At 39.3% G+C, this 14,688-nt stretch overlaps 1 protein-coding gene across 1 annotated transcript in view; it reads right to left on the reverse strand.

The window, feature by feature from the left end:
• The window catches only part of ANO6 (anoctamin 6), a 187,865-nt gene that overhangs the window by 13,241 nt on the left and 159,936 nt on the right, over positions 1–14,688 (reverse strand). Inside the window, exons 12-16 of the mRNA XM_053556715.1 lie at positions 14,445–14,522; positions 9,103–9,328; positions 7,299–7,468; positions 6,959–7,056; positions 3,721–3,851 (exon numbers count right to left, since the gene is read on the reverse strand). Of these exons, the coding sequence (XP_053412690.1) occupies positions 3,721–3,851; positions 6,959–7,056; positions 7,299–7,468; positions 9,103–9,328; positions 14,445–14,522 (703 nt within the window). The remainder of the gene's footprint in view (positions 1–3,720; positions 3,852–6,958; positions 7,057–7,298; positions 7,469–9,102; positions 9,329–14,444; positions 14,523–14,688) is intronic.

A 14,688-nucleotide genomic window follows, 5' to 3' on the forward strand; every position in this document is an offset into this window, starting at 1 on the left:
ATAGTGGAAAGTTTATGCTGAAGTTTGTCAGGAAATACAGGGTGGCCAGAACATTCGTGTGTAACAATTTTAAATTGCACACTTTATGGCTGCCCTGCATCAACAAACGGGTAAAATAAATGAGGGATGTTTGCACTCACAGTATCAAGAACGTGCTGAAAAAATAATAATAAAATGGAACCAGCTCTCGGAGATATTAAAGTATACTATAATGTCATGGTAATTTAAGCAGAACTAGTACATGAATAGATAGTATGAATTAAACAGGATGGAGTTTAAGAAGAGATACAAATATTCATGGGATTTTAGTATTTTTATAAAGTGATACTTTAAATGAGTAGATTCATGCCTGGGAGTGACTAGGTAGGTCACTGATAAAACTGGTATGGAGACATCACTTTTGACATCAAAATAAATTCCAGATGGATTTAAAACGTTACATTAAAAAATAAAGCACCAGAAAAAACCCAACGTGGCATAATTTGATCTGCTATTCAAGTGAGAACTTTATAAACAACTTTTGAAACAAAAAAGAAAAAACTCCCCAGCTATCATGCTGCTTCTGTTCTTCCCACAACTCTAGCAACTGTGTTTACCTGCCTTTCTTTGAACTGACCAAGCAGTTTTGTACCTTTGTACTTTTAAATATGTCCACCTCACTACATGAAACATCAGTCCTCTTCGTTATGTTTTAGGTAACTTCCACTCCCCTCTCAAAGTGCAGTTTAAACATCACCTGCTCGAATAAGTCTGATTTGTGTTCTCCTCCTTAACCACCCACTGCATGCTAAGCTCCAACATGTTCTGAGGAAAGGGACCAAGCCTGCTCCACCCAGCAACTGATGCGGTGCTTGGGGAAGCAGCGACTCAATAAACATTTACTCAATGAAGGGATGAATGAATGGAGAGATGGGAGCCTGCAAATCCTCCCCAGTCACCTACTTGCCCTTTTGTAAAACTTATCCTGCAAAGGCTGGGAAACTTTGCAGGGGACGGGCAGGAACTGAGCAGAGATGAGGGAAGCAATTGAAGGAAAGCAGACCTGGGGCTTTCGTGGGAGTAGGAGGGGAGGGAGGGAAGGGGGTGGGTTCCAAGAGAATCTAGAGAACAGCTGACACTCAGTATAATAAATCAAATGAGAGAATAATCCTTGTTTCAATGGATTTAAAAAGATGGAGATGGAGAGAGGCAAGGTCAAGGTAACATGGCAAGAGAGGAAGAGGCAAACGGGCCCATCCCACTGCTGTAGCACACTTCATTACGGCACCTGCCCCCCGGGAAGGCATCAGCAAGTCCTCAGGACACCTGTTGTCTGTGCTGTGTCATACGCACAGACATGGGTATCTCATGGCTTCCAGGTTTTAATACTGACAGACTACTAATTTCATGCTCTGTGTCTGAGTTCTCAGAGTCAAGAAAATGTTCTGAGAGGCAATTTTGGTTAACACCCCAGTGTTACTTTAATAATCTTGAAGGATGGTGGGAAATTCACTGAATAAAAGAAATAAAAAAAAAAAAAAAGAAAAGAAAAACCACAGGCCATACATAACTAGGTGGGGAGAAGATGGGGCAATGTCAGTGTAAGATCAATTTACAGTTACATGAGTTGAAGGTTAAATGTTCATGAGTACTAGGATCCAGGCCTTGGTGGCTAGCTACCCCCAACAGGCTCCGAGCCGTGGGGGAAAGGCATGCCTTCCACCACACGCCACTGGGGCAGGTATCGAGGGGTCCATGCTCAGAAGAAAAGAGCAGCAAAGCCATGGGAAAAGCGGAGAGGCCCTGCTGAAGCTCAGCAGGGATTGTCAGGGAAGAAGAGATGAGGACGACAGCCGGGGGCGAGGCCAAGCAAGGGCGGAGGCTCCCGGCTTCTCTGCTGGAACATGTTTTCCTTAAGCAGTGGGAGCTGCAATTAGGTAGAAGGTGGCATCATTAACAAATACAGGGAAATGGGAAGGAGGGGACTCTGTGGTAGCGTGGGCCTCAATACTCCATATTTATTTTTAGCAGAACAAAAATAATTCAAAAGGTCCTTGGACAATTCTATCTTCCACAGACGAGGAAGACAAACAGATCTCACTGCGCTGTTGAGTACACAATAATAAACTGCCTGCTCTCAGAAATTAAGTCTTCTAAATCATTAGCTATCAATTTAATACATCTAAAAATCTGTCTCTAACAGCTGTTACTCTATCCTTTCTTGTAGGACAAGAAGGAGGCAGAATTATTTAGTTGATAACTATTTTAATGAGCCTATGAAACTCTAAAAGTCCTTATCAACTTCTCCCCCAAATATGACCACATAGCTTTTCCTTTCAACATTATTTTTTTGACTAATCAACCACAGAAAAATAACTTTCTTCTAAGGTCTTTTTTTTGGGGGGGGGTGCTAAAATAACAAATGATATTCTTTCTGCTCTAGGATGTTATTATTATTAATGCTGATAATAGCTCCCATAAGAAATATTTATAATTATGAGTCATTTTTTAATAACAGGTAATTATCTTATAGTCCTTTTGAAAATAAACAGAATAAATAAATATAGCTTCTATACTACGTACTGTAGTTACACCCTTAATAAAACCTAGTCATGAAACATACCAAAAGCAAAAATAAAATTCAGATCAGACTCCAGGCTGCTGCAAAGAATTGTTGACTGAAGAAGCCACAAGATGAACCTTTTACTCACTGAAGGAAGCAGATGTGTTTCCATGTATCATCTATATTTTTAAAAGCAATTGTTTTATATATAGATTGTGATTTAATAAAAACTAGTCTTCTTTTAAAAGACTTGTATAGAGGAATAACAAAGGGGTATCTTTGCAAACCCCTATGCCTGTCAACAAAGTATTGAGCTTCTTGTTCTGTTCTCCTTAGTTTTAAAAAAATTGCAATTCAATGCAATGGTTAGCTGAAAGGGCACAGATACAAAACATGTAAATTGTTAGCCCTCTATTAGATAAAAAGTCATGCATAACAGAAAAGATGGTGTTTCCTATGGAAATCTACTTTAAATGGAGAAGCTGCCATTTAAAAGCAACTAAGAGCTCAAAATCAAGTTCAACTGAAGAGAAACAGAGCCCAGGCACATAATACACAAATGGACAAAGACATTCAGGAAGGAGGGACATGTGCTAAATCTTATTCTAGACCAGCACAGTGGTTCCCAATTCAAGTCAGTGATTAGCCATGAGGTCACTCAAGGAACCAGGCAGAAATCTCTGGCCAAGAGAAAGGGATTCGCTGTTAAAGGCAGGTTTGCAGTGTGAAGAAGGGGACTCTGTGATCATCCTGTCACAGGCAGCATGCCCTACCGCCTTCCTTAAATGACTTGGTTCAGCAGTGTACTGGCCAGCAGCTGTGCCCGCATGGGCTCCGGCCGAAGCTGAATCACATCTAATAATAGCTGCTGAGTTCATCCTCAGACAGCCTCAGACAGGTTAGGATGCTTTGAGAATTAATGGTAAAGATGTATTTAATACCTCAATGACTATTCCATTTTATTGCATAGTAATCTTTAACATTGTAAAATATAAATATTGATAAAGACACACAGTCATCTTATTCAAAAGCTTTACTGTATAATTTTATCTAGTGGAGAAAAGCACTTCTTCATTTCAAGACACTAAATATTAATTTGAATCATTAACAGATGCTTTGGGGATCCAAAACATACTCCCACATATTTTATGTCACGTAAAACTTCACTGAAAACTTACTCATTTCGAGGTATTCATAAAATAGTCCCAATTTGCCCATGGGCTGCAGATGGTAGTCCTGTTCCCATCGTGGGGTTACTTTTTCCGATCTTGAAACTCTGTGATACCGCCCAATTAGATTCATGATCCAGCTGTCAAAAAGATCAAATTATAAATCTGAACATTATCAGACCAAAGTCATGGAGTATTTTGCTGCTTTCTCAAAACTGAATATACAATTTTCAAAGAAATTAACTTTTTTGTTTTGCATGTGAATTTTTTCTATCTGCCTCCCTATCAAAATATTTTGAAAAAAATAGAGGACTATGTACCTGGGCTTATCAAAATTGCAACAGCTACTATTTTTTCTACTCCACTGTAGTAGGGAATCCTGGGTGGTCATCCACCTACATTGACCTTGGTCTTTTGGGTTTTCTAATGAATATGATTCTAGTGCAGGGATCTCAACCTTGACTGCACATGTGAACCAACTATTGCACTTTTAAAAATTACAGATACCTTCTTCCCCAGCCAAAACTAAACACAGGAGTTACAATATAATTTTCTTAACACAAAAACTATAACCTAATTGTACCCTCACATAAACCTGAATAAAAAGAAAAGCAAACAAAAACATTTCCTTAGAAATTTACCACATATATTAGCAGAGTAACATGCTTTACCAAGTCCTTATTATGTGCAAAGCATGGTGGGAATCGTGTTACACCTAATTTTCTCTTGGACTCTTCATTATCATATTTAAGGCTTTATCACAATAAGGCTTTTCTCTCCATTCCTATTTTAGGGATGGGTATAGTTTTAGGTAGTAAGGGTAACAAGAATCTTTGATATGCTCGGGTTTTATACAAAAAAAAAAAAAAAAAAAAAAAAAGGAAACTAGTATCCATACAAAGAAAAGCAGCAGCCCACGTCACTCTCTGATTTGGCTTATACTTAGCATTCCAGTTTTCAAGCAAGGGATATATAATTATTTCCTAGCCTAAATAGGTATGGCTAGGAAGAAATATATCTGAAGGCAGAGTTCACGTCATTGTAATTTTCAACCATGAGCTTACCTGAAGTAAAAGTATTAACAGGCCACAAATACTATAATTCATCTTTTATTTTAAACTATGTGAACCAATTTCATTTCATGTGAATTTCTCAGTATCGGTTTAGGAGATACACCCTGCCCCCCAATTTTTCAAATAGCTTGCTGACAACCAATCAGCTATCAAGACTTAGTGTTAAACAGTTAACCTTCTTGGTTCAGAAAATACTTTTTAGTAACCCAAGAATGTGTCAAGATTTTCTTCTATTTTATATATTTGTTTTCAGGAGAAACGAGCATTCTATTTGTGGATGACCTACTTCTTCCTTATCTGGAAAAATCTGAATATGAGCTCAATGAAAGAGTTGTTTTCTGCACAGTAGGATAAAAAAAAAAATTTTTATAGTCAAAGCCAGATCCTTTTGGAGAGGGTAGGAGGAGAGAAGGGGAAGGAGAGATCGTCATTTTGAGAAGGACCCTAATAACTCTCAGTGGAGATGGAGGATGATGCCGTGGAGCCCAGAGTCAGGTAACGGCTCCATAAAGAGAATGAACAGAAACTTGGTGACGGAGAAGAAAGAAAAGAGGTTAGGGGAGGGCGGGGAGGAAGGGGAGAGACATTCTAGTATACGTGATGGAGCAAGACAGGCCAAAGAGGCGGGAGGCTGGAACCTAAAAAGTAAGGGGGTAAGTGAAAAAAACAAAACAAAACAACAAAACCCAGCTGTACTGTGGAGCAAAAGACTTTAAAAAGGTGGATATTTTTGTTTCAAAATAAGAGAAGACAGGAAGAAGGGGTGAGGGGGGGGGGGAAGAGATGGACACAGAGGAAGGGCCCGACAGGGAACTGCTGGCTCTGAGGTGGAGAACAGAGGTCTCAGCCAGGGAAGGGGGATGACGTCCAACAGCTAGAAAAGGCCAAAGAGAGTCATTCGCCCTCGTTCCTTCAAAAAGAAACACAGCCCTACCAACACTCTGACGTTAGCCCGGTGAAGCTTCTGACCACCAGGACTGTAAAATACTACATTTGTATTGTTTTAGCCCATTAATTTTGTGGTAATTTGTTACAGCACCCATAGAAAACTTATACCAAAAGGGTCCCTGAAATTTGCAGAAATTGCAAATGGTGCTTGATTTTTTACTTTGAGACTAGATGGGGCTTATGTGAAAATTTAAAATGGTCGTGGGATCCCAGCTAACACCTGAAGTCCAACTATATCCTGTTAGGCTCCTCATTTTTTAGCAAAGCAATAGTGTAAGTCAAAACCTTGGTGGTACTTATTTTAGGCAATTTGTCTCTTAAAACATTATGTTATCTCAGGGCTTCAGGATCACCAGTGGACCTCTCTTCTTGAAAGCACATGGCTTTGGTGTCAGAGGCTCTTGGATGTGAACCCTACAGCAGCCTCTTATTGCCAATGAGAATTGGGCAAGTCATTTAACCCTTTAAAGCCACAGATCTTCTTTTGTAAAGGGAGATAACAATAAGGATAATTTAGAAAATTGAGAGAGATACATGTAAAGGACTTAATATAGTTATGGCACATACTAAGCATTCAACACATTTATTTTTCTATTTTATTTTATTTTGAGACGGGGCCCTGTTCTGTTGCCTGGGCTAGACGCGTCATCACACTTCACTGCAACCTCCCATGCCTGGGCTCAAGCAATCCTCCTGCCTCAGCCTCCTGAGTAGCTGGGACTACAGGCGTGCAACACCATGCCCAGCGACTCCTTCTGTATTTTGTAGAAACAAGGTCTCAGTATGTTGCTCAGGCTGGTCTCAAAATCCTGGCCTTAGGTGATCCCCCTCCTTAGCCTCTCAAAGTACCAGGATTACAGGTGTGAGCCACTGCACCTGGCCTATTACTAACTGCATAATACAAACAGGAGGAAGGTGCTGTGAGAAGTTACAGAAATATACAGTTCACAGCTCTAACAAGGGTCATCCCTCAAGGGCAGTGATCAGTCAACCACCACCAACAGCTTAATAAGCATGAACTACAGAAAGTGAAGCAATGTAGAAAAGGTTTTTAAATGGAATTGTTAAACACGGCACACATTTACAATATTAATTATAACATCGTCTCTGGCAATCTCTAAAAACAATCGATTCTAATCCATGTTAGAGGTAGACATGCACCTCTGGGACAGGTGGGCTGGCCTATCCCTGTCCTGCCACTCAAGACTGCACAATTCAGTACTCACGGCAATAAAACTTCTTGGATGTTATTCCAGATGGCTTTTCCTCCCATGATTATTATCAGCTGCGTCGTCAGTTCAAGAAGACAGCCACCAGGGTCACACTGGAATGTTCAAAAGAAAATCTACTTAAATTTTAAGAGGATCTAACTTGGAAAACAGTCATTACTTTTATTTTCCCAGGATCTGTTATGTTTAGGCTAAAACAACAATAAAAGAACTAAAAATGAAGAAACTAAAAAGAAAAAACTAAAAATAAATAAAACAAAGAAATTATTTGTTGGACAACTGAGAAAAAGCATAAAACAACTTGAATTGGCAAGAGAATACAATTCTATATTCATACCTCTTCATTTCTGTATTTTCCCAACCAGTACACTGGGTCTCCCGGATAGCCTACAAACTTGCCCTTGAAGAATGCTATGTAGAAACATGAAGAGTAGTAGTTGACAAACTGGAATAAGAACATCTTCATGGTTAAGCTGTTCTCATAATCAGTCTGGGTCCTAGGAAGTTCTGTAGTTAAAAGAAAGAAAAGTAAGATTTTAAAACTGTGAACCAGAATGTTTATTGCAGCCCAATTCATAATTGCTAAGTCATGGAAAAAGCCCAAGTGCCCATCAATCCACAGATGGATTAATAAATTGTGGTGTATGTACACCATGGAATATTATGCAACCTTAAAGAAAGATGGAGACTTTACCTCTTTCATGTTTACATGGATGGAGCTGGAACATATTCTTCTTAGTAAAGTATCTCAAGAATGGAAGAAAAAGTATCCAATGTACTCAGCCCTACTATGAAACTAATTTATGGCTGTCACATGAAAGCTATAACCCAGTTATAACCTAAGAATAGGGGGAAGGGGGAGAGGGAGGGGAGGGAGGGGAGAGAATGGGCGGAGGGAGGGTGATTGGTGGGATTACACCTGTGGTGCATCTTACAAGGGTGCATGTGAAACTTATTAAATGTAGAATATAAATGTCTTAACACAATAACTAAGAAAATGCCAGGAAGGCCATGTTAACCAGTGTGATGAAAATGTGTCAAACGGTCTATAAAACCAGTGTATGGTGCCCCATGATCGCATTAATGTACACAGCTATGATTTAATAATAAAAAAAAAAGATAAAAAAAAAACTGTGAACAGCTTTGAGACCCTAATCAAAGGCACGGCTACATGAGTTAACATGTTTAAAAAAATACAATTCACACTGTTTCCATTTAAGCTGTTTTGAATTCCTTAATATAGCCAGTGTGTTAATTCCAAGTTTACACATTGTTATAAGTTCTCCCTCTACATGAGAATAATAACCCACGTGGCAAAAAAAAAATTATTCAACTGCTCCTTAAAATTTACAAGTGCAATGCTATCAAATAAGCAAGAACTGTCATAGTATAACGGACGGAAAATTAACAGAAGATTAGTTTTGAACTGCCTGCTAAATGATATGCTCTTGTCTTCCTGAATTATAATAAGGTAGGACTGTTGAAGAAAATAACAAAACAATGGGCAACCTGCTAGGTTTGGGGTGGACCAAACAGGACGTCCTCCTAGTTGGGAATCCGAATCAGTCTGATCTTTCCTACAAGGTCCCTGAGCAGACCATTCAGACAACCACCTAGATGTATGCAAGAGTGGGAAGCACTTAAACTTTGGCCACCAGGTAGTTGCCTGGGACACGAGCCAGGGAAAAGCAGCTTGTAACAAAAACCAGAGCTGATAGGAATTTTATTAACATGAACAGCACGAGAAAGACACACACCAGTGTGACTGCCTGTTCCCTCCACAACGGAGGAGCATATTTGCCACTGGAACCATGACCTTACTCCACTTATCTGTAATAAAGAGACTGTTTACTTTCAACAATAGAGAACATGATCTAATGTAATTGGAAATATTATTCAGCACGGATCTGTTTACACAGAGCTTGGACATCATAATGATTGTCTTTGCTTTGTCCCTGTTACGAATGCAAAGCTGTAGATAATTCATTTCCCATACAGCCCAAAGGAAAAAATATGTTTACACTTGAATAGTTCAAAAAATTGTTACCTGCTGGAATTGAAATACCTGAAAAATACAGTCTCTATTTTCGACTGGCTCTAAAAATCTATCAGAAATTGCCTAAGCTATAGAAGAACCTTACCAAAATTAGTAATCATGATGGCCACTTTTTCATAGATGGTGTTCAGAATCATGATGATAATAAAGCTGATGATGGAAGCAGTGATGGACGTGGCCGTCTGTGGAGTCAGGTACTTCTGGATTGGGTCTGTTCCATTAAGGTTCTTGGGAAGTTTTGCAGAAAACACGATGAACACCGAGAGCCTATAGACAATGATCCCAATAACTGAAGCAATGATCAAAAGGATCTGCAAGCAGAATGAACACAGCAGCATGAGACTCAGCAATCATCACATCTGCACTGTGGAAACGGACCCCAGGCTGGAATTAACAGGTGCGTGTGTGACGTGATGTAAACCCGCATAACTGCCACCTACTAGCAGAAAATCCACATGTTACATTTTGAAAAAAGCAAAAGGAATGATGAAAGTCAAAAGAGGGTCTATCTACTCATATAAGATGTTAATAATAAGAGAAACTGTTGATAGGACTGACTGGGGGACTTTGTACTTTACGTGCAATTTTTTTTTTTTTTTTGGAGACAGTCTTGCTCTGCTGCCCAGGCTGGAGTGCAGTGGTGGGATCATAGCTCGTGGGAGCCTCAAACTCCAGAGCTGAACGGATCCTCCTGCCTTAGCCACCCAAGTAGCTGGGACTATAACAAGCACATGTCATCATGCCCAGCTAATTCTTAAAAATATATATATTTTTTAGAGATGGGGTCTTGCTATGTTGTCCAGGCTGGTGTTGAACTTCTGGCCTCCACTGATCCCCTTGCCTTGGCCTCCAAAGTGCTATGGTTACAGGTGTGTGTCACTGAACTCGGCCTCAGTTTTTTTTATAATCCTAAAATCACTAAAAAAGAAAATTCACTAAAAGTTTCAGACAGCATTAAGAATAGAATAACTAGTAGCATGTTCTGGTATAAGGAAAAATTGACCGTGCATATAGAATCAAAGAAAACATCCCATCTACCATTACCAAATTATTTTTTGCTCAGTTATACTCCATGAAGGAGATCTGTTTCCTTGCAAAAGATGCGCTATCACCAACACGCATCGGCAGGTGCTAGCTTTTGTCTTAACCACCGAAGCAGGGAAGATTCCAGACAGGGCCAGTGAACCCAGGAAGGTGCCTTGGGTTAGCCCTGCGTTGGCACTGCTGGCAGGTGTCTGCTGACGAAAGCTTCACACGCTCTTCACACTCAGGTTACTACAATCGTAAACTGGCAGTCATTTGTACCAGCACTTCCACAAGAGCCATGTAATCAGTCTGATGTATTTTTGGCTACCCAGTCCCCAGGGTCAGTGGTGGTCTCTGGAGCACAGTTTGCACATGGTAGGATTTTATTTTATTTTATTTTATTTTTTGCAGTTTCTGGCTGGGGCTGGGTTTGAACCCGCCACCTCCGGCATATGGGTCCGGCGCCCTACTCCTTTGAGGCACAGGTGCCACCCAGGATTTTATTTTCTCGATAAGCAGATTTTCTCTGATCACTGAACAATGCACGTTAAAAGGTACCGTGAATTTTTCCTTATTTCCTACACAGTACTGGACACTGTGGAGACACAAATTAACTCCAGGGCTGCAGCAGCCTCACTTGCACCTGTCTGGAATAATACAGCACCTAAGTCACAGAACTGTTGAGGACTCAACAAGTTACATGTAAGAACATCAGAACATTAAGCCCAGGTGCATGAAAAGCACTATATAAATATTACCTGTGATTGTGGTGACTGCAGGATTAAAAAGACGTCTTTCTTACGTTTTAAGCAATCTGTTTGTAGAGAAGGCATTACATTTCCCCCCTTACCTCCTTTCCTTCACAAGGTAGTAACACGTGTGAAATGAACAAGACTTTTGTGTATGTATACGTAACAATCAGCTAAGGCTGAGAAAAATTACGGAAGATATAGTGAGTGTTCCTCTCTTAGCACAACACAGCTAGGCTCTTTAAATATTATGCATACAACAGATTATCTTCATGATGCTTCTTATAACTATTAAGTAATGGTAATAGTCAACATTCTTTAAGTATTTCTTGTTCACCTTTGCACGCGTGTATTTGCTTAATTCTCAGGACAGGCTTATGAGGTAGGCAGTATTATGCCATGCATTAAATCTCTTTTACCACCAAGGAAACACAGGCTCAAAGAGATTAAGCCATTTGCCCAAGATAAAGCCACTGGTCAGTAAAGAATTGGGATCTCCAAAGACACACTACCCTGTACATGGCTCTGCCTCCCAGTGGTTAAGGAAATGAATTCTAATTCATTCTAGAGCTTTCACAAACTCGGCAAGTTCCCATCCTTCAGAGTACTTGGTATGTTCAACATTTCTTCATAGGAGCAATGGAGGTTTTCATTCTCTTTTCTCAAGTTTTTACTGATTTTCTGATTCTAACTTTAATACTTTTCTGATAATGACTTCAGAATATGTTCACTGTGGAGATTTGACAGGACCCTGTAGTGGACACTGGTTGCTTTTGCTGGCCTAGATCTGTCCCCATCCTAGAAGAGAACTCAGGTTTTACTTTGGGTGGGAGGAATAATCTCTCTAGTTTTAGCCTTGGGGTCTGGGTGAGATTGCCCCACTGTGGTCTAAAGGTAAGTCATTATTGCTTTGAGACACAAAAATATCATATCTCCCCCCTCAGCAACTGATTCAGGGATAGACACATAAGCTAGTAAGAGCCACTGAGATCTGAGGAGGTATCTAGATGTTAGTACCAACAGGAAAGACATGCTTCCACTATCAATATGAAGCCAGTGAAAAAGATCTCTGTTTGCTGAAACGTGATGTGAGGGCTGGAACGCTATGGCTATTTTGGAGTCATTAGGAAGTGACCACCCTCCACATGCTGGGAGGCCCACTGAGGCGGAATGAAGAAAGAACAGAATACAGCCCTCAATTATCTGGGCTGCAGTAGATAGCCTTGACTGCAGCCAGACCTCAGACCAGGAATTTTCAGTTTTAGGAACCAATAAATCCCACCTCCCCCATTTTGTTGTTGTTTAAAACAACTGGATAATTTTCTGTTACCTACCAATTGAAAGATTGCTAACTACAAAAATAATGTAAAAATAAAGAAGAATTAAAACATAACTTACTACTACCTACATGTAGGTATATTTCCTTCAGAACTATACATTGTTTGCAGATTTAAAACTACTTCATATATTCATTTTATTCTGCCCTTAAACCTATCATAAACCACAAACATTTCTACATGCCATGAAATAAAATATTTTCATGTCGTGCACAATATTCCAGTGTATGGATGGAATAACTAGGATCTTTTGGTTGAGATATATATTTATGTAGATGTAAAGGTGTGTATGTATGTGTTTATATATGTGTATGTGTAAAATAGCTATTTTATTTTATCCTTTTTTTATACATTATGTCTAATTTTTAGAGCCTTTTATTATTTATTTAATTTTTTAAAATTTATTTATTTAGTTTTTTGAGACAGAGTCTCACTGTGTCGCCCTCGGTAGAGTGCCATAATGTCATAGCTCACAGCAACCTCCAGCTCTTGAGCTTAGGCGACTCTCTTGCCTCAGCCTCCTCAGTAGCTGGGACTACAGGCGCCTGCCACAATGCCCAGCTATTTTTTGTTGCAGTTTGGCTAGGTCCGGGTTCGAACCTGACACCCACAGTACATGGAGCCGGCGCCCTACCCACTGAGCCAAAGGCACCGCCCAATAGCTGTCTATTTTAAATTGCATATGAACTTTATGCACACCCTGTTTGCGTATGTGTGTGTGGATATGTGTGTGCGTATATATACACACATGTAATGTATGGTAACTGGGAATAAATCTTACTGATCTTTATTTATTGTCTTGAAATATTTGGAGATTGTATGTTTTAAAAGCTAAATTAGTAGATTAAAGAACTGAGTATTTTTGAGATTCTTAATCCACACTGCCAAACTGCTTTCCAGGAAGGCTGGAGCAGTGTACCCCAGTCTCGGTGTGGCTGATGGCTGCACTTCATCCTCACAAACACTGACCCCTATCATCTGAGAGATGAAAAATTCTCTCTCTCTTACATATGCATGGGTTTATTATTAAGGTTTGGCATTTTTAAAATACTTCTCGGACATTACATTTTTTCTTTTATAAATGCATATTTATGTTCTGTTCTCTATTCCAGCTACTGGGATCTTTGGTGTTACCTTGTAGGTGATGAGGATTCTCTGTATATTACACACACTTGTGTATTAACTCTTTGCTCTATATGTTAATAAATAATTCTTCTGGGCCAAGTGCAGTGACTCACGCCTGTAATCCCAGCACTCTAGGAGGCTGAGGTGGGCGGATCCCCAGAGCTCAGGAGTTCTAGACAAGACTGAGCAAGAGTGAGATCCCATCTCTACTAAAAAAGAGAAAAACTAGCGGAACGTTGTGGTGGGCACCTGTAGTCCCGGCTACTTCTGAGGCTGAAGTAGGAGGATCGCTTAAGCCCAAGACTCTGTGGTTGCAAAGCCTTTTTTACATCTAAAGAACATATATTCAATAATCTATTTCTAGTTTTTTATGGTTTCACTTTTCTTTTAATGTTTCTGAAACTTACTATGTATATTATGTGGTTCCACGTATGGTTTTAACCTTTATTTTTTCCCTGAATAACAAGTATTTCATGACCCTTTACTGAATAAACTCTACAAATGTCATCTTCTACTGATTATTGAACCTCACTTCTCTCACTCCACATCCTATGGATTAATGATGCTCCCTTCTCATGTATTAAACCATGATTGACATCAGGGCCTACTTCCAAGCTTCATACCCTATTCTCTATTGTGGCTCTTCTTAAGCTAATAAAATTATCACTATTCTATTCCTAATACAAATTTATTAAACACAAACTCAAAATTAATTTAATAAATTCTGGTATTTTGGAAATACTGTCTTTTTATCAAGAATCATGCATGTAAGCCTTCTTTTATGTCTTTCAAAGGATTTTAATGTTTCCCTTAAAGGTTTCTATTATCTTCTTGTTAAGGGTATTCATAGGTGTTTTATTTTGGTTATGGCTGTTAGGAAATTTTAGCCTTTCATTTGGTCTCTTTACCAGAAACTGGAAAATCCTGAACCACTGACCCGATTTAAACACATGCGGTGAAAGTAATGGAAGAACCACTGGAAACAGATAAAGAGATTTTGATCCTTGAGTGCTGCTCCATGTGGAGGCCAAACAGTTCTCAGGGAACATCTCTCTCCAGGAGACCATACAGTTTCCAGGCTCAGCATTTAATTTCCTCAACATTCAAAGTTAGATATTAAAAATCTTATTATATAATGAAAAATTATAAAGTCATGCAATTTTTAAAATAGAAGACTGTGTTACTCTTACCCAGAAAAAGACAGCACTTGCACAGAGGGTTATCCGTATACATTTTCCACAGGTGGTAAAGGGAATGCGCTCTTCTTCCTAATTAAAAAGAATGTTCCGTTAATCAAGGGATTGCTCTGATGACATTATTTTTCTCCTGATCTGTCAATAAATCTGAGGCTTAATTTAATTAAAAATGGTTTGCAAGCATAATCTCCTTATTCATAATTGCGCATTTTTTATTAGTCATTTCAAATCCAAATAT

Source organism: Nycticebus coucang, chromosome 12 (genome assembly GCF_027406575.1).
Source record: "Nycticebus coucang isolate mNycCou1 chromosome 12, mNycCou1.pri, whole genome shotgun sequence".
Lineage (NCBI taxonomy): Eukaryota > Metazoa > Chordata > Mammalia > Primates > Lorisidae > Nycticebus > Nycticebus coucang.